The sequence below is a fragment of the Wyeomyia smithii genome, chromosome 3 (assembly GCF_029784165.1).
Source record: "Wyeomyia smithii strain HCP4-BCI-WySm-NY-G18 chromosome 3, ASM2978416v1, whole genome shotgun sequence".
Lineage (NCBI taxonomy): Eukaryota > Metazoa > Arthropoda > Insecta > Diptera > Culicidae > Wyeomyia > Wyeomyia smithii.
This window is the reverse complement of record NC_073696.1, coordinates 17559858-17583304: the sequence shown is the minus strand read 5'-3', so window position 1 is coordinate 17583304 and position 23447 is coordinate 17559858. Positions and strand designations below refer to the sequence as shown.

General features: G+C 38.1%; 1 protein-coding gene across 3 annotated transcripts in view; it reads right to left on the bottom strand.

Moving 5' to 3' along the window:
- The window catches only part of LOC129733351 (potassium voltage-gated channel protein Shaw), a 325848-nt gene that overhangs the window by 48843 nt on the left and 253558 nt on the right, over positions 1–23447 (bottom strand). For all 3 annotated transcript variants that reach the window (XR_008729460.1, XM_055695164.1, XM_055695163.1), the window contains one exon: positions 10050–10167. Coding sequence is in view for 2 of the 3 variants with exons in the window: in XM_055695164.1 (XP_055551139.1) it covers positions 10050–10167 (118 nt within the window). In the remaining variant the exon portion in view is untranslated. The remainder of the gene's footprint in view (positions 1–10049; positions 10168–23447) is intronic.

Here is a 23447-nt window from a genome sequence, read left to right as displayed (position 1 = left end):
AAAAAATAATAGGGTATTAGACTACTTCGGCAGCGGTTTGCTTCGGCTGGTTTTGCATTAGACTACTTTGAAAAACTTACCAAAGCTGATTGGAATCAACGTTTCACCGATCGAGAAAGCTCAATTGGAGTAAATATCCTATCAAAAAGTATTTAATCAGAATTCGTTGGGTAAACCAGCGATTTCAAAAATTCAGAGTTATGAAAATGTAATGGAACTCACGATTAATTCGCCAAACATTTTTCTAGTCCAACTCCCCAAGCCAACGCAAAGAAATTTTACCAACTATCTTGGTTAGTCTGTCCGATATATATTTTTTCGACAGCTATTTTTAGCAGCTGCCAGGAAACTGAAGTCCTCGGAATATCAAAGACTTGGAGCTGCAGCTTGTTTTGTTGACTGCACGAAGTTATATCTCACAGATCGATGAATTTATCGGGTGTGCCTCAGGGAAGTAATGTTGGCCCATTCATTTTTTTGTTATCTCTTTCAGCAATCTACTTATGTCTTGCTTCACACCTGGATGCACACTGATATTTACAGGTGATCTCAACTCTTTTTTTGACAATAAGACCTGTAGCAGACTGCCGTGAGCTCCAGTGCACATAGAACACATAAAACAAAAATTTGGCCAAAATTATTCTGATGAGTTTTCCGATAGCAAAAGTGTCTTAAAGTGGTTTATCTTTTTGAAGTTTTACCCAGAAATTTAAAAACATGCTCCAATGAATATAGCAAGAGCTTGTTCTGGTGGCGTTCGAAGCGTCTTTATCACCTCTGCCGATTGATGTCGCGGTGACCAAAACTTCCATTCTTGGGAAGAAAACAAAAACTGGGTGCGTTTACAAACAGGGTAAAAACCAGGTAGCAGAAGCAGAAAATGTTTCTAGCGACTGAAATAATTTTCACAAATACGAGTGTAACTATTTTTTCACAATGAAACTTCAAACTTTTTGGTTAGAAAATAGTTGTAACCAGGGCTCTACACTTTTGAACCATTACAATGAAACTGAAATATTTCGCGTAGTCATTAGGATTCGAACAGTTTTATTTTCAGTTGATTCCTTTCGGCTGCTGTCATCAAATCACGATGGATTTTTCTCCCATCTGTTGTTCATCGTATCATTTCAAATGAAACTGATGACTGTTCCAGTTGACGGAGAGAGTTATGAAGAGAAAAACTCTTTTCTTTCCCTCTGTGTCGTTTGATGATAGCATTCTCACACCATAAAACGCTGTTGAAACGGCAATGGCATCCAATAAATACTTCACGCAAGTTCCGATCAATATTTCAGAGATTGTTTGCTGTCGATCATTAGCGCCTCGTGGCTACTTCGGGTTGTGAAACTGGTGTTGTTGTCCTGTTGTCCTGACGTTGATAATCTCCGCTTTTGATTGAAAATCATTGCTTTCCTTTTCAAGTACTTTAGCTGTCAAAATCATTTATTCACAAAGTGCCCGAAAATGATACAAATGCTTTTGAATTGAAAGCGACGGGTTAAAGCGTCACTACAACCTAATAATTGTCAATTGAAAATTACTCTGTCAGATTCTGGTTGTAACTTGAGACTCTAATATGCTCACTATCCCAACCTCCAGAAGGTACCGAACGGGATATCAGCCCCCGGTGCAAACTTTGGTCGTATGCTGACTGGGAAGAGGGATCATATGCGGTTCTATCCTCATATTAGGGGCGGCGTACTACAGCGTCTGACTCGGAGTTGGCGGCTGAATCATGAAATGCTGTATCCCGCCTGCTACACCTAAGATGGCAGCCCCATCAGCAGGATGTAGCTATCGCGATCCTGGTAATCATACCGAACCCTTTGTTAACCATGAACAAGGAAATTAGAAAGGTCTTAAATTATAAGAAAAAAAACTTTTTTTTATCTTTTTGATAAGAAGTTCCGAATTTCGCTTTAAATCGAGTGAATACTGCAATAAATAACTCTTAAAAAAAATGTTTTCTGACTTGAGAAAAAAACAATGCTCAGTTTGATAAAACTAAACATATGCGCGAAGTTCCATTTGAATCGAATAGTTCGAATAAAACTTTTCGTATTATCAGTTTATTTTTGTCGAAAAAGTTTAGATTTACTTTCAGTTTAGAATACACATTCTTACTCCACGGTACGTCATTCACGCTTTAGTTTTTCAAAATCAATTTTTCTGTGTCTCGGTACTCTCTCAAATTTTTTCGGAATCGTGCTGAAGAATTCTTAACACGCACATTTTTGATTTTGATGAATCTTTATATTCGCTTGCGACTACAGAATACACTAAAGTCGCTTTTTACGCGGGGGATACGTGGCGCGTAAAAAGAAACCGCGTAAAAAAAAACCGCGTAAATTCCGGAATGCGCGTAAAAAAAACCGCGTAAATTCCGGAATCCGCGTAAAAAAACCATCGTTAATTTTGCATTCCAAGTGAAGGGGAACCGAAATCCGGGCAAAAAAAAATACCGCGTAAATTCCAGAATCCGCGTAAAAAAGCCGCATAAAAAAACCCGCGTAAAAAGCGACCTTAGTGTACATGACTTTCCGCAAATCTTCAATTTTTACTCAAACATTGCTTTTGGACTGATTTCTAGACTTGAAAAATAACTACATCGAATTATTTTTTTTTTACTCAGCCCTAAATACAACATGTCTTTAAGGAAACATTTAGAATCTGTTGAAGAATTTTGTTTTTTATATTTTGTGCTCCAAAACGCGTGGTTGAATCAACATGTTAAAAGGGTTTGTAGTTAAAATGATACAAAATATGAAACTCAAGAATAATAAAGATTTGCTTTTCTATGAAATTATCGAATATTTTAATGATAAGATAGTGAAAAGTTGAACAATTTTCCAAATGTCATCCATTGGACACATTAATGATTCAAAAGAGTCAAGTTATATTATTCTTTGAAAATTTTGTTTCAAATATTCATTCACTGTTGCAAAAATTGTTAATGCATATGGGTCATTCCATGTCAAGTGTCCGAGAAAATGCATCGACCATCTCCGATTTCCACCAAAATTTGTGAGTCGATGTATTTTGAGCCGGAACTTATAAGTAAAAGGTGTTGTACCGATTGGTGGACCCCTCGGTCAATGGGACTGCCTCCACTTTTTGCGAATTTAGCAAAACACCTTTTTATTTTGTGAATATCTCGGGACCCTGAAGAGCTACAGGTGATATAGACATATTATTTTGAAGGATTTTAGATGCAAAATCGAACTACGTGATCAGTTTTTTTCTGCAGTGTTGCCAACATTGCATTTTTTTCGATTCAAAACTTAATTTGCAATTTCCTCAAAAAACACCCCCTTTGATTTTGATTTTGACCACGCCAATGTGTTAAGCAGACGATTTTACATAGGAATCACTTATCAGCAAAAAACAAAGTGTGGCGTTCCGGAGATACAGCATTTTCAAAATTGCAAGAATTTGGAATGTGTCTACGTACGAAAGCGCTTCTACATGAATTGCTGCTATTTTAATGGTATCCTAGCAGGCGTTTGTGTAATCGAAGAGTTGTTCCTTAGAGGAGCATCCGTCAATGATGTAACACAAAAAATCCCGTTCTAGAATCATTTTCACGAAAGGTTACAGGAGAGTTTTGGTTACGCTTTTCACATGAATCTTCATTTTATTGGTTTATCACATTGTAGAAATCATTCTCTCTCAATTCAAAACTGTTTCCTAACAGGCGAATGGTCATGTTTTTTCCTGATTTAAGGTTTGCTATGATTTCAAAATTGTATTTGATCACGGGTGCAGTCATTTCATTCTTAAAGATGGTGTGTGTAATTGGATTGTATTTAAAACAAATTTGTGTCGCTGGAAAACGGTATTGACACAGCAGCTTACGCGATGAGATTTACTAGCTACTAGGGAGCATGTATAACATAAACTAAATAGTATCAACTGGCAAGATGTATTGTTTGAAGACGGAAACGTCGATTCGGCTATAGAAAATTTTTATAACATATTATCTGATTTATTTATTAGCGAAATACCATTGAAAAGAATAAGACGTCATGGCAATTCCAAATACCCAGTCTGGTACAATAGACAAATTAAAAACTTAAAAAACAAAAAACAAAAAGCACATAAAAAATACAAAACTCATAAAAATCGTGATGCTTTAACAACTTATCTTAACATTTGCGGCGAATTAAACGATGCCATTAGTAACGCGTTTGAAGAGTTCACATTAAAGACTGAGCTTGAAATCAAATCCTGTCCAAATTTTTTTTCAAATATGTTAAATCAAAGTTAAAATCTGAAAATTTTCTTTCAAAAATGCAACTGCATGACAAAGTTGAAGAGAACCCGGCATACATCTCTGATCTATTTGCTGATTTTTTTCAACAAAATTATACAACTTTCTCAGAATCTGATCGTGACTATACATTCTTCACCAACTTTCCTGAGTTTCCCAACTATTTCAATATTGAACATGTCAGCGCACGCGAAATTGAAGATACTTTAAAAGCTCTGGATGCGTCTAAAGGTCCGGGACCAGACGGAATTCCGCCAGCATTCTTGAAACATTTAGCTAAAGAGCTAACTTCCCCACTGTTCTTGATTTTCAATATGTCGCTGGAATCCGGTTGCTTCCCGAAATTCTGGAAAAACTCATATCTAGTGCCTGTGTTCAAATCTGGTAAAAAACCGACATTAGCACCTATCGAGGCATAGCCATTCTTTCCTGTATACCTAAGCTTTTTGAAGCAATAATAAACAAAAAGTTATTCCACCAAATAAAAAATAGAATTACCCCAACGCAACACGATTTTTTCAAAGGGCGCTCAACAACAACTAACTTACTCGAGTTTATTAACTTCTCTTTGAACGCAATGGATAAAGGTAATTATGTTGAAACCTTGTATACTGACTTCAGTAAAGCTTTCGATCGCATTGATATACCCCTGCTTCTCTTCAAGTTACGAAAAATTGGAATTCATCCACAATTACTCAAATGGATTGAATCGTATTTGACAGATCGTCAACAAACAGTCAAATTTAAAGGTAGAATATCGAAACCTATTCAGGTAACCTCAGGAGTTCCTCAAGGCTCTCACTTGGGCCCTCTACTATTTATATTATTTGTAAACGACATTTCCTTTATTCTAAAACATGTAAAAATTCTTATTTATGCCGACGATATTAAACTTTTCATTGAAATTAAAAACGCTGATGATGTAAATATTTTTCGTAACGAGATAAAATATTTTTACATTTGGTGTAAAAAAAGCCTTCTTCAGCTAAACGTAAAAAAATGTAGTTCGATGGCTTTTGGCAGAAAAAGAAACATGCCAAGCAATATTATTTCCTTAGGAGATCAGGTAGTAGAGAAAAGTGAACGAGTTAGGGACCTAGGAGTTATACTCGACTCAAAATTAACATTCACTGATCACTTCAATACAATTATTAATAAGGCTAGTAACATGCTCAGTTTTATAAAACGTTTCTGCTATAATTTCCATGATCCATACACAATAAAAACACTTTATAATTCCTATGTCAGGTCACTTTTAGAATACTGAAGCATTTTATGGTCTCCGTTTTCTGCAACACATGTAAACAGAATAGAATCAGTGCAAAAACAATTCCTGTTATATGCACTTCGTAATCTACGATGGACGTCATTTCCCCTACCATCATATGACGAACGCTGCAGACTAATTGACATCCAATCATTAAAAGCCCGTCGTGAATTCGCAATGATGTCATTTGTTAACGATATCGTATCTCAACGTGTCGATTCACCCGAAATATAATCAAAACTCAATCTTCATGTACCTTCTAGAAATTTATGAACTCGGACTTTGTTTTCTTTAAATCATCAACGAAACAATTATGCTAAATACGGGCCAATTAATCAAATGATGTTAGTGTATAACCAACACTGTGAAGCAATTGACTTTTCTATGTCGAGAACTAAATTAAAACAATATTTCAATTCAACGCGCAATTTAAATCGATAGAAAACATTCATTGTAATAATCCGTCAAGTGAAGAAATTATTCAATTATGTATAAACTCTTTTTTTGCTCCCACTAGTATAAATAGCATATAGCATGTAAGTTAGTTTTAAACATATGTAGTCTACTTTTGTTTGACGAAATAAATAAATAAATAAATAAATAAATAAATGACGTAGCTTTTTTTTTAGTTTTTACTACCCCCTTCCCCCTCTCCCATCGTACACGCAAAAGTTGGATGGTGCGAAACCAGTACAAAATTGTGCGTTTTTAGCGCAATTGTTGATGTGGTTTGGAACCAGTACAATGATTGCGTGTTGGGCATAACGCAATTAATGCTCTAGCGTTTTTTTTCAATGTATTTGTCAGCTCCAAACTACTACACCTAAACAGTTTCAGCTGGTATCAAGCAGCATTGCAAAGCGAGCGAGAAGCAAAATCTTTCTCCTCCTTTCTGCTTGAGAGCGATACATATGCTACGCTTCTCAAGTCTTTTGCACACATGCTTTCCCCTAAGTAGCAGCAAGCACGAACCGACAGTATGAGTGAGACTAACAAAACTGGCATCAAGTATGTACAGCATGGGTGTCTCGCTCATTTCGTAAAACGACGAGACATCGTCTTGCGCGTCGCAACGCGAACCGAAAAAGAAGCGAAAAAGCAACCTGCAAATTATATGTGACGTATCTAGTCGATCTAGTCTCGTCGCACGTACATGGAAAATCTACGAGCAACAGAGAAAGAGCAGCCACTAATACACTCGATGTGAGAAATAATGTGTCGGTATATGATACATATTCTGATTTCAATCTATGTCAATGTGTTCGCAGTACAACTGCTGCGTTATCCTTTTCACACATTTATTGGGCGATTTCTGTGCAACATTTGTGCGAATCGGGAAGACACAATGATTGTACAAGACTTGAACTTTTGCGTGTAGCATTTCGTCACAAAGTCAGCCCTCTACAGATAATTGCGTAGCATTATAACAAACTCCAAACCCCCCCTTCCCCCCCAGAACCCTCATTCCACCCCAATGACTTTTTTTGTAAATTTTATTACTAAAAACATACATTGTATCATAAATAAATAAGACAAGACAAAGACTTAAAATTGACCATAAGCCGTGAAAAAAAAAATAATTAGAATAAATCCAAATTTTTTAATTTCATATTTGCTACGTAGCCTGGCTAAACTGCTAGTCGTTGCATGTTCGCGTCCCGGCTCGGGAGAAGACTGTCATTATCAGTAGGAATCAGTGGCTGCGAAGCCTGTGTCAATTGAACAGAACAGAAAAAACCACCTCCGCTCTAATCCTGGGTAAGAAGAAGAAGAAGAACAATATAGGCAGATGAATCTTATGATAGCCTTACTTGCTCTATGACGTGCTATGATATGAGCAAATTAAGATATTCGGTTATGATAAAATATTTTGGATGCGTTCGAAGATTTGTTTGAGCATGTGGTCTTGAATGTAAATATGCAAAAGTATGAAATGAAATCTGAAATCAGCATTTTTTTCACGTTATCAACAATGTCACAAGTTGGTTTCAAAATTCGAATCATGGACAAAAGTGTACATTAAACAAAAAACAGTTTGAATTCAAATACGAAAAGTGTAGCCAAAACTCTTCTGTAACCTTTCGTGAAAATGATTCTGGAGCTGGATTTTAAGGTACATCTCTTCAATTACACAAACGCCTGCTAGGATACCATTAAGATTGCAGCAATTCATGCAGAAGCGCTTTCGTGCGTAGACAAAATCCAAAATCTTGCAATTTTGATAATGCTGTATCTCTGGAACGCTACATTTCGTTTTTTGCTGATAAGTGATTCCGAAGTAAAATCGTCTGCTTAACACATTGGCGTGGTCAAAATCAAAATCGAAGGGGGGTATTTTGAGGAAATTGCAAATTAAGTTTTGAATTGAAAAAAAAAAATGCAATGTTGGCAACACTGCAGACAAAAATTGACCACGTAGTTCGATTATACGTCTAAAACCCTTCAAAATGATATGTCTATATCACCTGTAGCTCTTCAGGGTTCCGAGATATTCACAATATAAAAAAGGTGTTTTGCTAAATTCGCAAAAAGTGGAGGCAGTCCCATTGGCCGAGGGGTCCACCAATCGGTACAACACTTTGTACTTATAAGTTCCGGCCCAAAATACATCGTTTCACAAATTTTTGTCGAAATCGGAGATGGTCGATGCATATCCTCGGACACTTGACATGGAATGACCCATATTTTTGTTTAAGTCAAAAAGTCAGATACATCCTCATAAAAACGCATGAGTCAAAATGGTTCAAACAGCTGTGAAATGGTCATGTATTCTTTAGTTGAGTGCAAATACAAAGTATCGTTTTAATCAAAAAGACAAAAGTGCCTGGTTCCATATCAGACAAAACGTTTTCGATTACTCAGGCGAAAAGTATAAAAATGTAACAAAAAAATGTGTACCATTCTACGAAGAACTGATTTGGTCCAGGTATTTTATAATTAAGCCTTTTTGGGGACTAACTATTTCTTCAGAGGTAAAGCCTAAGCTTGAGGCTACGGGGAATTTGCTTGCTGATTTCTATGAGCGAAGGACATTATCACGATCGTGCCGCGTAATAAGTTGAATAAATTTCCAAAAAAAAAATCCATTTCTCGCAATTTCGTACCAGCAAGAATTTCCCAGAAAGATGATTAAATTCAATTAACTGAGATGAGACGATTAGATTGAATTAAATTAATGGTGGGTTTCTTCCATTTTGTTGGAACTTTTTGTGCGTTTGAAATTATGGCATTAGTATGCCGGTCACATTCTGTTGTTCATTGAAGGAATTTTTGGAAAAAATATTTCGAAATTAATACTTTGTTGCTCAGAAGAGGCTGTCATTTTGGTTAATTTTATTGAAAATGTGAAGAAAGTCTTCTTGCTTTCCAAGAAGGTCATCGTTACTTTCGAAAATTTGTGTTGTTTCGTATGTCCTCATAACCGTTACCTACTGGAAAGTTCTTATACAAAAGTAGGTAACTATTTCAATAATATTCGATTCCTTCCAATTGGCAAGATGTGCCTAGTATTTGCAACGCTTGATGGCTGGAATTATGTTCGTAAACATATTTTTAATCATCAGTTTGTCATATCAATAGAAAAAAAAATCGTTCCAATCTTTCTCAGTGGCGTTAGGCAGTAAGGCAAAGCATGACTTCGGCATCATTTTTCACTTACACTACAAAGACGCTGCAATTGACGGGCACATAATTTAGCAAGGACCTCCCCATCATACAGAACGCTCTCTCTCTCTCTCACTATATTGTAGCGTTTGCTCAATTGTCGTACGTACCGCTGAATAAGCGCACATGGCAAGAGGTAACCCGGGGTGATTGAAAAAGGGGTTGGGGGGAAGGGTGTACTACAGAAGCAGTCATGATACCTTGTCGTCCGACAGTGAACTGCTAGCTGGCGAACGGGAAATTGTGTATAACAAGTAAATATGTAAATGGAGCAGAATGACACTCATCCGGTGTGATGTGGAAGAAAACGTCGTCGGTGCCTGATGCTTTTTTCCATTCTCGCTTATTGTGCTTATTCAAGTGCGACCTAGAGCACGTGTAAAGAAGATGGCGGGAATGGGGCAGAAAATTGTACCAGAAACATCTACACGTTTTCGGAAAAAGGATCCCTTTGAATTGTGCGATTGGCCGGAGAAAATTTGCAACAGTATGTGCGGTTTGGAGACTTCCGGCATTCGGAAATGTTGCAAATATGCATGGGATAACACAGGAAAGTCAATGATCCGGATGGATTATACGTTCGAGGAAAATTGTTTCTTTTTATGCTTTTCCCACATCGCAATTCCTTTACAGCTGTCCTGGAGCTATGTGCCGGAATTGATGATGGTAAATAAGTTAAGATAACTACATTATTCGGGGCAAAATTCATGGTTGAAACGTGCGCAATAAAATCTGTAGAGTGGAGACATAAAAGTCGGTCAAGCGTATTTTATTCGCGGAATACAATAAACCAGCTTCTCATTCTTTTGGTCGCAAAGAAAAGAACAGAAAAAAAGGACAGACTCTCACCTGAGTGTACGTCATCCAGCAGCACGGCTCTACTTGGTTGGAATCTAAGCCCCAAAAAGATAGCTCTTCCTCAAACAGTGGTCCGCAAACGTCAGTCGGATAGTGCAGTTTGCCCGTCCTGAAAAACAAAAAAGAAAAAACGAGAATAATCGAACAAATTTCATCACAAACAATCGAATAGATTACAATTGATAATATGGGTTCTCAAATTCGATTGCATTAGCTGAGCTACAAAGTGCAGTCCACATATTCGTGCAGCCATTCCGACGCCTGTCACAATATTTAATATCATTATGCTGAAACAGCAAAGCGATGAAAGCCCACTCATTGCCAGGGAAAAGGCCAACTGTTGATGCAACGTTGTTTGCGAAATTGCATTTACGGTGTACTCAAGCAGTGAGCACCGAAAATATAAATCGATCATTAGTGGCGAAAGACAGAGCAGCGAGGGGTTGGTGGCACAATTGGCAGAGTGCCATTCGATTTCCGTTTTCCAGAGAAAAGAACCCTGTTGAACGATGGCTTATGTGGGTTTGCGTGGTTTTTTTCATTACTATACACAAACATTTGTTCGCTGGTCTTTTTTTTTATTGCTGCCTTTAACAATTCAATTCAGATGGTGAAATTATGGTGTGGTTATCGTTGCCGAAACCATTTTTCACTATTGGTATTTTAAATAAATAATGCTTGCGTTTTCGCCCGATGAAATATGTGGTTTTGTTTCAGGGAACTGCAAAATTATAATTTCAAACCGGAAAAAGTAAAAAATATGTCCGTAAAATCGGTTAGTTTTCATCGGAAGGCCACTTAGAAGCTTCGGTAATATTTTTTTTACGTTCTTGATGAATGTATCTTCATGAGAAATAAATCAGTTTTTCTTTAAAAAATACAGATTTTTAGTTACCCGTTACTAATTAGAAATAACACAGTTTCAATTTTAGTTTCATTCGTATAAAATCCTTGGATGATACAAAAAAAAAAGAAAGAAGTACTCACCCAAACTCAATTTATCATTTTGCTTCCCTAACTGAGTGCTTATTCACCCAAAGGATGTACTTCTCATTCTGCCACAATTTCATATTATTGTAGGTATGTTTGGTATAGTTGATGAATTGCCACTGATTTAAGAACGTTAAAGCGCACAAGAAAAATACATCAAATTTACATGCTACTATTTTTTTTTTTTTGACTGACAAGAATTGATACATCAGTTACTCTAGGTGAATGCGTGAACAAAAAGAGCATCTGGTGTATAACACTAAACAATGTACAAAGCATTGTTTCTACCTTTTAACCGCGGCATGAACAGGATTTTTTTTATATTTGCGCCAAGTTGAATATTTATAAACAGAAATGGCAAATCACGTTTGTCTGGCTTTGTGTAAGACTGTCAGAATAGATGGGAAAGTTAACTGACAGCATACTCTCACGTTCAGGCGAGATTTCCACGCACCTCTCAAAACATGCCACTGTGTGTAGATTTTTTACCCACGCATTCGTTGTTCGTTGTTGGTGTTCGAGATTCCATCGTTACGTATTTATTATTAATGAATCGTAGATTTCAGCAATCACACCTCTTCCTTGCTCTTGTTGGATCTCGAAATCCCTTCAATTTGAGGATGACAAAATGCAAAATCAAGTTGTACTCAACTCGAACGGAACCTGTACACAACTTCGTACTCAACCTGGATAGTCACTACTACAGCTTAACATCTTTGTTCGCCTCTTGAAAGTCCTTCTGGGCTTGATTTCACCTCAACTGCGGTGGCAATACAGCCGAATTAAATCCGGTTGGGTGTGCAAATCTGATTAAATAGCAATGGACACAATTGAACCGTCCGTCACCGCCATTAAGTGAGTATGTGGCTCTGTGGTCTTTTCGGAATCCTTTTGTTTCGCCGCAAACAAAGGCAAATCATTCTCGTTAGGAGTTTCGCCGAACATGTGAAGGACTGGCTGGAATGGTTCCTTTGTTGCGAAAGGTGCCGGACAATCCGCAGAAAGGATACGACACGAAAAAGGATCCTCATTTTATATTCACACACACGCACACGCACTAGTGCGGGGATTCAATTCGGAACACATTTCTGAAAGCGTGGAAAGGCCTTTAGACAACTCACTTGCTGAAAAGGATCGTACCCACATCCGTTTCTCAGACAGTCGGGGGAGGTGGAATGGGGAGTAATGAAAAAACGAGCTTTTTTAACGAAATTCAACGAAACAAAAGCCTGCGTCGGGAAACTGCGCCATTTTGGAGTTTGTCCTGTGCCGAAGGAATCCACTTGTAAGGATTTTACCACAGCCTCCCGTAGTTTCACCGCCGGTCGGTGAGCTCAAGCAGAAATCCATTTCCGAACAGCAACACACCAACAATGAATGCGGCAACCCCGGAATGGCATGTCACAATGCCGATCCGTCGCTGTCGTCATCACTATATAGCAACCGAGAGGAACGCAGTCATGTGTACCGAGCGATTGCTGGCGGAGGAAACGAACATCAAGATTCATACGTCAAACCTTGAGTCAAAGGGGGCTGAAAGAGGGTGGGTGAAGTTAATTTAGCTCCTCTTGTAGGAAAAGGATGCATGGTTGGATATCGTAAACTCGCTCAATTCCATTTGTCTGCATTGTGCATTGAGGATTGTACGGTGCATATCCATTCAATGTACAAAGCTCTAAGATGCGGATTTTCAATTTAATTATACACTTGCTACAACCTATTTGCAGAGCAATTGCATTGTTTCCCTAATATAAATGCTTTATGTTATACCCCGGGGGAAAAAGCGAAACAAAAGCCTTAAAGTAAGAAAAAAAAATGCAATGCAAATACCTCAATTTCACAACCCCAAACCCATTTATACTAATGAATGTGATATTAAATAGTAATATAGCATCAATCCTTCCATGGCAGCATTACCAACCTGCTGACGTTTCTGCAACCGCTTGAACGCAAAGGTCAGTGCAATCCACCACCGCAGCCATCGACGTCGTCGTATCGAAGGAGCAAGCAAAATTGGAATAAATTTTATGTCCGAACGTGCCTCAATTTGGCGTTCTCATTATTTTTCGTCCGTTTTACCCCACAGGAAAGTTCTGCCAGTTGACCGACCGCAAGACGTAGTACACACAAGCAGGTACCTGGCAAGCAAGCAGCGAAAACCTCTCGCTTGAAATGTCTATTTGAAAATTCCAATCATGTCGGAGCACCGTGAAGCAACCCTCGCGCTCCCGTCCTCTGCGGTCTCGTGAAAAAAAAAAAAAAACAAGAAGGTTGTATGCAAAGCCACGACCGCAAGGTTGAAGTATAATACTTTTACAAGAAAGATAACCTGGCCGCTTGCGTGTCAGTCATTTTTTCTAGTAAATAAACGTTGACCGTTCATTGGCAGTATTGTAATTTCTTTTTATCTGATATTTTGAATGAAGTTCATTGGATATTTTTAAATTTTGTGCAAATGAGAAGTTGAAGTGCTGCCGAATTGTAATATGCACATTTAATACGACATCATTGAACGGGAACGGAACAAAGGCTACGGTTATGCAGAACGCGAATGCCGGCGCGATGCGATTCGTCTTACCGTGGTGAAATGTACAGCTCTTTTTAAGGCGAAGTAGAGCTATACATTTCAACAGATTTCGTCTTGCCGAATCGCATCGCGCCGTTATTTGCGTTCTGCATGACCGTAGCCAAACACTAAGCGACGCAAACACGTAATAATAGTCAGAGTATGCATGTAGATGAAGATAATTAACTTTGGATTATAGCGCAAAACGAGAAAATATTAACTCTTCAAATAATCAATTTCAGTTGTTCAATTTAATATCCGTTGAAATGTTTGTTTATTATCTGATGAAGCTCTTATATAGGCCAAAATGATGCATTCCCAATTTACTAGGTCCATAACTCTGCCGACCGTGCTTGGGAAAGCGCGGTATAACGACCAATCAGAGGTCGAATTTTGTGTTTTGACAAGGCTTAACAGTTTTCAATAGTACAATAGTTCGAATGATAAAATTGCAATTTCATGCATTTGGTAGGAATCTTAGAAGATTTTCTAATCGATTGCTGCAAAAACGAAGGAAGTCCATCGAAAACTACAGCCATCAGTAGAGCTGTACATCAACCTACGGCCGAGCGAATCGGTTCGCGCCGCTTTTCGCGTCTACTATGGCAGAGGCCTTAGAGGAAGTTGCTGGCTGATGTATTCACTTCTTGCAAGCCTGCTGCTGATGCTTCCCGCTACCACACTGAAACAGCATTTTAGTGAAGGGAGTGTCGTTGCATCAGCTGACCCTGCTACTATCGATGCTGATATACCCGCTGCAACAGCTACGCTATGCATAGCCATGCCACAGTTGTGGCCGCTATACGCTGGCCCAACTGCTGAGCAACTGCAACGCTATCCGTAGCCATGCCACAGTTGTGGCCGCCATTGGTATCCGCTGTACCTGCATCTGCTGGCCCTGCTGCTATCGATGGTGAGATCCGCTGAAACTGCTACGCTTATTCGCAGCCATGCCACAGTTGTGGCCGCTATCCGCTATCGATGGTACCCACTGCTCGCTCCCGCTGCTGCTAAGGGAGAACTGCTGTCGTCGTTGTTCAGAACTACTATGAGCGTCTTCGACTAAAACAGGCTCTTATATAGGGATGAAAATAGGAATGAATTATTTTACGTACGTGGTGGAATGATATAACTTGAAAAATATGTGTGACTTCATTCTGGTTCAGAGCGATCATTTGATAAGCTCCACCTCTTTTTTCAGTTTCTAAAGTTTTTCCTCAGTTTCGTAGCACGGATGCACAAAAATGATTTCTTGTCGAGCCGGACCGATAGCACTCTCATTGAAGCAACAAAATAACATGTTTTGTGTCGTGTTGTGCAGCTTGGTTGAATAAAATGTTCCCGTCCCCGTGTCGCATGTAAGCAGATTATTGCGTTCAGTAGATAGTGTATCCAGCGAATAAACACCGATGGTGCTCTCACACACGCAACGGTTTTAAGCCGTATCTTATTGCGGTTTGTAACATCTAGCGATTTCGTTTGCTCGCTGTTGCGTGTTGCATCATGTTGCAACTTGGCAGCTGGGAGACGACGAAATTCTGTTTATGCTGATTGATTGAATCGACTTCATATTAGCTCTGCATAGTCGAACTAACTGCTTTTGTGAATGCGTACTAACAGGGCAGTTTATTATTCAATGTCGGTTATGCTGATCGCAGCGTTTGCGCTGCCCCTACAGTGGGAAGTTTACTAAATGAAGTAAAAATTAAACAACTACAACAGAATTTGATTGCATCCCGCACAGAATGTCTGCTTGTGTTGATGCCAGTAAATTATTAACCTTCAATTATTTTTTTATTTGCCTTGAAAAAAGCATGTTGCGGTTCAAAATCGGTTGCTAATTACAACCTTTGAGCTGCCCTAACATTGGGGGAACTAAGATACACGGACAACATGCACTGTGGAAGCTATTTCACATTCAGTAAATTAGACGGGTGCGACAAATTTAAATTGCTAGGATGCAACCACAGAACGGAAGGTCATCTGTGATACGAAAACTGCTAAGTGCTCAGTGAACTTTGCAGCGCTCCCTAGGGGTGGAAAGAACGCTTTTTACACGGAAAATAAACAAAATTTATACTACTTTTATCGAAATCAATCAAACACACTGGTATAAATCTGTCGGCGAAAACACTACAGGTTAACCCTGCTGAGCATCTGTAAGAAGGAAAACACATTATTTCTAGGGGCTTGACAACTTCATTTCATGAAAATATTTGTGTAATGGTTGATATATATATTAATATATATCATTTATTTATCACATTAACTTCCTAACCATAGCGTATAGGACATGGTGAAACGGTTTGATCAACAAGTAGGCACGAGCGGGGAAGCGTTTTTTTATTTTGTACGGTTGAAGACGAGGCATCACCAAGCGACAGCAAATAACTTTTTCTACTTGTTAGTAGATTCTTACTAACTAAGCAAATGAAAATCGCAAATTCATGTGTTTCAAGCTGTGAATTGCTTCTAAAATGAATGAATATCAGTAGCAAGGTATGTAGCTTTACCGGATTTATAATTTGAATGCATCGAAATAGTATATTATAAGATGCGATGAATTTTGGTCATCGGTTGTTTTAATAAACAACTTTAGTCTTTGGCATTTTTTTGCAATAAAGCCGGTTGTACTTTTGACATACCGTTTTACTATGTTTCTATACACCAACATCACAACAACGATAATATGACTTCAAAGAGTTTTGATGTAACTAGAGGAGTGTCTGAAAATGCAACGATAAACACTTAGTAACAATGAATACAATCGAATTTTGCTCGTTGCACTGAATTCGTTGCCCAACTAGTGAAGGACTTTCACGCGTTGGGTTGAGCTATCCAGGTTGCAAGATGACACCGGTTGTTTTTTTTTTGTTAGGATTACTAATCACCTATTGGGTTACGCAGTGTCTTGCCCCTAGCATTCTTCGAAACAGCTGACTCAGATACCGGCATAGATGATTGTAGAACTGTTCCTTTATTGTTTTTCAGTAATCTACTCCTTTTAACTGTAAATATAATCAGATTATTAACACGAGTTACATAAAGTGATAGTCGCATCTTTTGTTTCAAGTCTCTTATTACCATCTCGTTTAGAGTCCTCTTAAAGAATATTCGTATGTTACGTAACGTGAAATTTGGCAATTTTCAAAACCCCCATCAACTAAGTAACGCAAATTTGCATGGTGGTCTTATGCAGTGTAACACTTCACTGGATACCTTTCCTCCACCTCTCCCCTGAGCGCGTTATGTATTATACAAATGTTTCCATATATGAACGAACGCTAGAGGTAAGGCACTATTGATATACAATGGTGATTCGCTTACCGGTTGCTCCTTAGTCGGGGGTTTGTTAGTTGGGCCCTCATCCATCTAAAAAGCGCTCTTATGTCAAAATGGAACGACATTCAAATGCATGCAAGAAACCCGAAAAGTGAATAAATAGTAAAATAAATTTTACTACTCGTACTTGAGTTTATTTGTCATTGATTGTTGATGGTTACCTTTGATTACTCGAAAAAAATGACATTGATTACTTCGGAGTATTCTCAGGTTACGACGCATTTCGATCCTTTTTTAGTGTTCTGTAAGGTTGTCACTTTCGGTTGTCAGCAAAGATACCAGATTTGTCAGCAAAACGATGATTTGTTTTGAATAGCAAGTATGTGCGGTTTTTTTCAATCTCCATCCCGCATAATCAATAACCATAAACGGATGATAATCCATATGGTTTAACGATACCCCATACAGTCGAAACTATATCCCGAACTAGTTGTTAGGCACGTTTTATGGTTATTGATTATGCGGGAAGGTTAACTACATTTTTTTCCCTATGACTTTCTCAAAATGTGGGCAGATTTTTACTGATTTCTGCCTGCTCGAGCGCATTTTTTCGAATCACGATTAGATTTTTATCAGATTTAAAAAAAAAGACTGCACAATGAAACCGGTACCTCTTACAATCGCATTATTCGTTGCTCTAGAAGCTAACCTGATTTTAATTAACCTTATTCAGCTTATTTTTATTTAAATGGCATGTCGCATGTCACATCAATAAGAGGATGAAAATAGTTTATAAGTTTCATTTTCGAATAAAAATGTGATTCATTTATTATAAATATTCGGAAAATTTGCGTTAAAAATCCATCTGTTCCATGATATTTTAAAACTCAAAGTACTTTCTTTAGTTGAAAAAAAAAACTCACGAGCTGCATTTTAAATTTTAACAATTTTCAAAAATAGCCGTCTATGACACATGGTACAATTGTAAATGGAAGAATTGCAACATTAACGTTTTAAAACGCACGATTTTTCAATAACATTGATTGTTGCTCGTGTTTCAAATCAACATTTGCCGATTACAATACCTTCGTTACACTATTCTAATATGACAAACTCCACAAATGTGAATAATTGCGAATTTTACCCAAAACGTTTCTGCATCGAACGCAATAGATTGTATTAAACGGGTTAAACTGTTGAAATAACCGTCAATTCAAAACATCGAATAAATTATTCCACATTATACCACTGACAAAGCGGCATAAACGTACACGACAAATATATATTGCCCGAGAGCACAGAAAATTCAATTGTCATTTTTCAGTCCTTTTTGTGTGCACTTTCTGTTCGATCATATACCTGAAGTTGACCTTCCGTTCTGTGATGCAACCCAGGATGCTTGCTTGCGTTGTCAAAAATTATTAACTTTCAATGACTTGTTTATTTGCCTTCAAAAAGGCATTTTGATTTCCAAAATTGGATCTCCTGATGGCAATCTTCATGCTGCCCCAACACGGGGGGAATAATGGCTGTCTGGCGACACACGCTGAGAAAAACCGCGCTGCTCCTGAGACGTGGTGACCAACCACAGGGCTAGTGCTGCTGCTAAGGAAAGACGACTTGTCGCTGTCTAGAACTATTATGAGCGGCTCCGGCTGAAACAGGCTCTTATATAGGCCAAATAGCATGTTTTGAATTGCAAGGTATATGATCCTGTCGACCGTGCTTGGGAAGCAAGCATATAACGACCAATCAGAGGTCGAATTTTTCGCTTTTGACAAGGCTTGACTATTTTCAATAGTACAATAGTGTGAATAATAAAATTACAATTATCTTATTTTGGGAAGAATCTTAGAAGATTTTTCCAATCTATTGCTGTAAGAACGAAGGAAATCCATCGAATACTAACCGATTTATTAGCATTTGAAATTGGACATATTTTTCACTTTTTTCGGTTTTAGATTTTCATTTCACATCCCTATGTAGCCGAACTTCCTGAGAGAAGTATTCTACTTCAAAAAAAAAACCGCTCACTCGAACGGTCGCTATTTACTGAGCGGAAAAGTCCGGGACGAGTGACGACGGCTATTGATGCAAACTAGCGAAATATGCTATCAACTGAATTGAAGTGTGCACTCTGCACTTTTTTATTTTCAGCAGCGCTGGCATGCTCGCAGAGCGTACCGAGACTTTTAGTGAGATTGATTGTTTTTTTTTTGGCATGTCTGTCTGCTCGTTCAAGGAGTTGACGTTCAGGTGACGAAAGCGACTTGCTACGAGTATCAAAGAGACATTTTTTCAATGGAAAAAATAGTGTCAACAGTATGCGAATACTAATTCATTCGCTTTTTGAACTAACTCAGAATCAGTGACTAAAATAATAAGTTAAATTGAACCTATTTTTGAAACAACATTCAGAATCGATTGATGATAGGGTGATTGCGGTATGTTTCAAATTGGCGAATTAACTCCGATAGCTGGAATAGGTTTCTTCTATAATTATTATTCAGTCAAGAGGTAAAATTCTCTGAATTAGGACAGAATTAAAACCAAATACTCCGGAACAGCCTCCCCAGCTGGTTTCGAGGTACGATGCTGGCCTAACAAGCCAGTTGTCGTAGGTTCGAGTCTTGACTTGGGAGAGACTGTTAGTGTCAGTAGGATCGTAGCGCTAGCCCCGCAATTGTCCTGTACACTTAACGGTTGTTTGCGAAGTCTGTGTATAGTAAACAGAAGGTCAAATTCCGATACGGAATGTAGCACCAAGGCTTTGCTTTGCTTTACTCCGGAACAAAGTGAAGGCAAATCATAAAGTGTTAGAAAAGGTTTTATCAAAAGTATATATAATATTTTTTTATTTTGTTGATCTTTGCTCTGTTTAAATAAATATTATGTTTGTTGAAAGAGTGTGCTTTTTTGGAAATCAAACAGCTCTTGAATAAAAAAATTGGAAATCACTGCAATCGACATAACAATCTATTATTGCTTTATAAGATCTGATTTTTTTTTTACTTTTTCACTCTAAGCTCAACCTTGTTTTATTATTAATCAATCGTTGTTTATGTTAAATAGCAGATAATTTTGAAGCTTTTCAACTGCTCTGAAAAATGTACATGATTTTGCCAAAGCGAAAGCTTTGATTTTTTTTTTTCTTAAACCCGTGATTTCTGGCTGTAAGCGCTTTTATATACGCTCTACATTTTCACTCAACTTTAAACAATTTTAGTTTTTCTTAGTGTAGTGATTTTTTTGTTTTATAACAACAGGACATGTTCAATTCTGGCAACACGTCCAAATTTGATTTTTTCACGAGAAAATTTGATAGCCAATTATATAACCAATCCGAACAGAGTTGTCCGATGCCTACCAGAGCGAAAATTTAATACAACGCTGGTCTGTATTATCAAAATAAGGTTCAATATTTATACGCTTTTTAACAGCCTGTATAATAAAGTATCCCTCTTCCCATAATATTTCTTTTGAATTTTGTATTGCAGAACTTATTCAGAACGTTAACGGCTCGATGACTTTTTTATTCACACAGCATCCTACATTTTTTGTGTGGTACGGTACGCATTGATTTGTTTTTTTGTTTATTTTACTTTAATTTATCTGACAATCTAAACATATAAAAATGCAGCTCTGTCTGTCTGATTCATATAGGCTTGGAAACTACCGAACCGATCGGCGTAAAATTTTTTATATAGGGGTTTCAGGGGCCGGGAAAGGTGACTAAGATAGTTCGAGACCCCTCCCTCTTCTGGAAGGGAGGGGTCCCATACAAATAACACAAATTTCGGCACATCTCGAAAACTAACCAAGCAAATGGAACCAAATTTGGCAGGTGGCTGTTTTAAGAGGTAACAAATATACCCATAATGGTTTGACACCCCTCATTTTTCTATAAGGGGGAGGTCCCATACAAAATAAACACAAATTTCGCACAGCTCGAGAACCAATTAACCAAATAGAACCAAATTTGGCATGTAAATATTTTCAAAGGTAACAAATATGTCCATAATGGTTCGACACCCCTCCCTCTTATGTGAGGGAGGGGTTCCACTCAAATTTCTGCACATCTCGAGAAATAATCAAGTAAATGGAACCAAATTTGATATGTTGAGGTTTTCGAGAGCAAGAAAAATTTTCGACTCCAGACGCCATTGTTAAATTTAAGATGGAAATTTCCGGTTTCTATCCGGAAAATGTTCCCAAATATCATTTTTAAATCCAAGATAGCGACTTTCGGTTTCTGACAAACAGCGGGATATGACCAAATACCACCCAATGTGGTTATTTCCGAAATCGTGATGAGGCTCTGAAACCACAAATCGACCTCAGACAACATTTTAAATTGTAAGATGGCGACTTCCGGTGTCTGGAAAACTACCGAGAATGACCAAATACCACCCACTATGGGTGTTTCTTTAACCAGAATGATGCTCAGAGTCTAGACAGAAACTGTCTTCAAATGCCATTTTAAAATCCAAGATGGCGACTTCCGGTTTCTGAAAAACAACGGAAAATGACCAAATACCACCCAATATGGGTATTTCCTGAATCGTAATGATGCACTGAAGCCACAAATCGACATCAGACAACATTTTGAATTCTAAGATGGCGACTTCCGGTTTCTGAAAAACAGTCTAAAATGACCAAATACCAGTTAATATGGGTGTGTCTTTAATCAGCATGACTCTCAGAGGCCAGAAATTGTCTCCAAATGCCATTTTGAAATCCAAGATGGTGCCTTCCGGTTTCTGAAAATCAAACGAAAATGACCAAATACCACCCAATATGAGTATTTCTTTAACGAGAATGACGCTCAAAGGGTCAAAAATTGTCCCCAAATGCCAATTTGAAATTCAAGATTGTGACTTCTGGTTTCTGAAAAACTGCGGTAAATAACCAAATATCACCCAATATGAATGTTACTTTAACCTGAATGACGCTCAGAGGCCAGAAATTGTCTACAAATGCCTTTTGAAAACCAAAATGGCGTCTTCCGATTTCTGGAAAATAGCCGGAAATATTAAAATACCACCTATTATAAGTATTTATTTATCCAGAATGACGCTCAGATGCCAGAAATTGTCTCCCAATGCCATTTTGAACTCCAGGATGGCAACTTACTGTTTTTGGAAAACAGCGGAAAATGACCAAATAACACTCAATATGGGTATTTCCGGTATCATAATGATGCACAGAAGCCACAAATCGACCTCAGACAACATTTTGAATTGTAAGATGGCAACTTCCGGTGTCCGTAAAACAGCCGAAAATGACCAAATGCCACCCAATATGAGTATTTCCGAAACCAGAATGATGCAAGGAACTGAAAATTGACCTCAGACACCATTTGGAATTGTAAGATGGCAACTTCTGGGAAACTGCCAAAAATGAACGAACGCTTCTCAATATGGATATTTCCGTAATCGAGATGATGCATGGAAGCCAAGCATTGACCGTGAACGCCATTTTGAATTCGAAGATGACCACTTTCAGTTTCTGGAAAACAACGAAAATAATTGAATACCACCCAATGTGGGCTTTTCCGGAATCAGATTGATGCAAGAAGAACAGCTGAAAATTACCGAATTCCACCCAATATAGATATTTTTAAAATAATGGTGATGTACAAAAGCCAAAAGTCGAGGATGTTGTCATTCCGATGAAACCAATCATTTCGAACGATTTGTTTTTTGAGTTTGATCGTATCTGATTCGTTGTGCATTTGCAGACTATAAACAAATCGCAAGGAATCGAAGAATTTGGAATATTTAGAATTATTAAATTGAACACAAAAATGGGCGGGACGAAGTTTGCCGGGTCTGCTAGTAGTCTTAATAAATAACAAGAATCAGGGTCAAGTCTACAAAATGTTTGCTTGCTTCAACTTATGCACAGACTTGCGGGATGATTCGCCAAACGCAAAAAAAATCTTCAACACTCAGGAAGGTTCTGATTGCAGCGATGACTGGTTCGTAGAATCCAAATGATGGGCGGTGAAGGAGGTTTGAAGCAGGCCAGTAGATTGTAGGGCACGGTGAGAAGCACAGAAGTTTAGCTGGTACAGGAGCGACGGTGAATAGATTTCTTCAATTATAATTTTCGCAACGAAAGCAGCTTGCTGTATTTTTCGGCGACGTTCGAGTGTGTCAAGGCCAAGTAGCTTACAGCGATCAGTATACGATGGGAGGTTATCCGAATTGTACGAATCTTTTTGAACACGTTCTATCCGTAAACACCAAGATAGCTGATGGGGGAACCAAATCATGCAGCAGTTTTCGAGTAATGGTTGTACCAGTGAACAGTAGAGCGCTTTTATACAGTAAGGATCTCTGAAGTCACGGCCAATTTTAGCAATAAACCCTAATTGTCCGTTCACTTTCGATATTAAGCTGGCATGATACAAATGGAAAATAGGCTTGGCATCGAGTAAAACACCAAGGTCGCACACACGGTCGACTCTTTTCAACTCAAGTCCATCAATGCGGTACTCGAACATGATCGGGCTTAGAATTCGGTGAAATGTCATAAACTCGCATTTT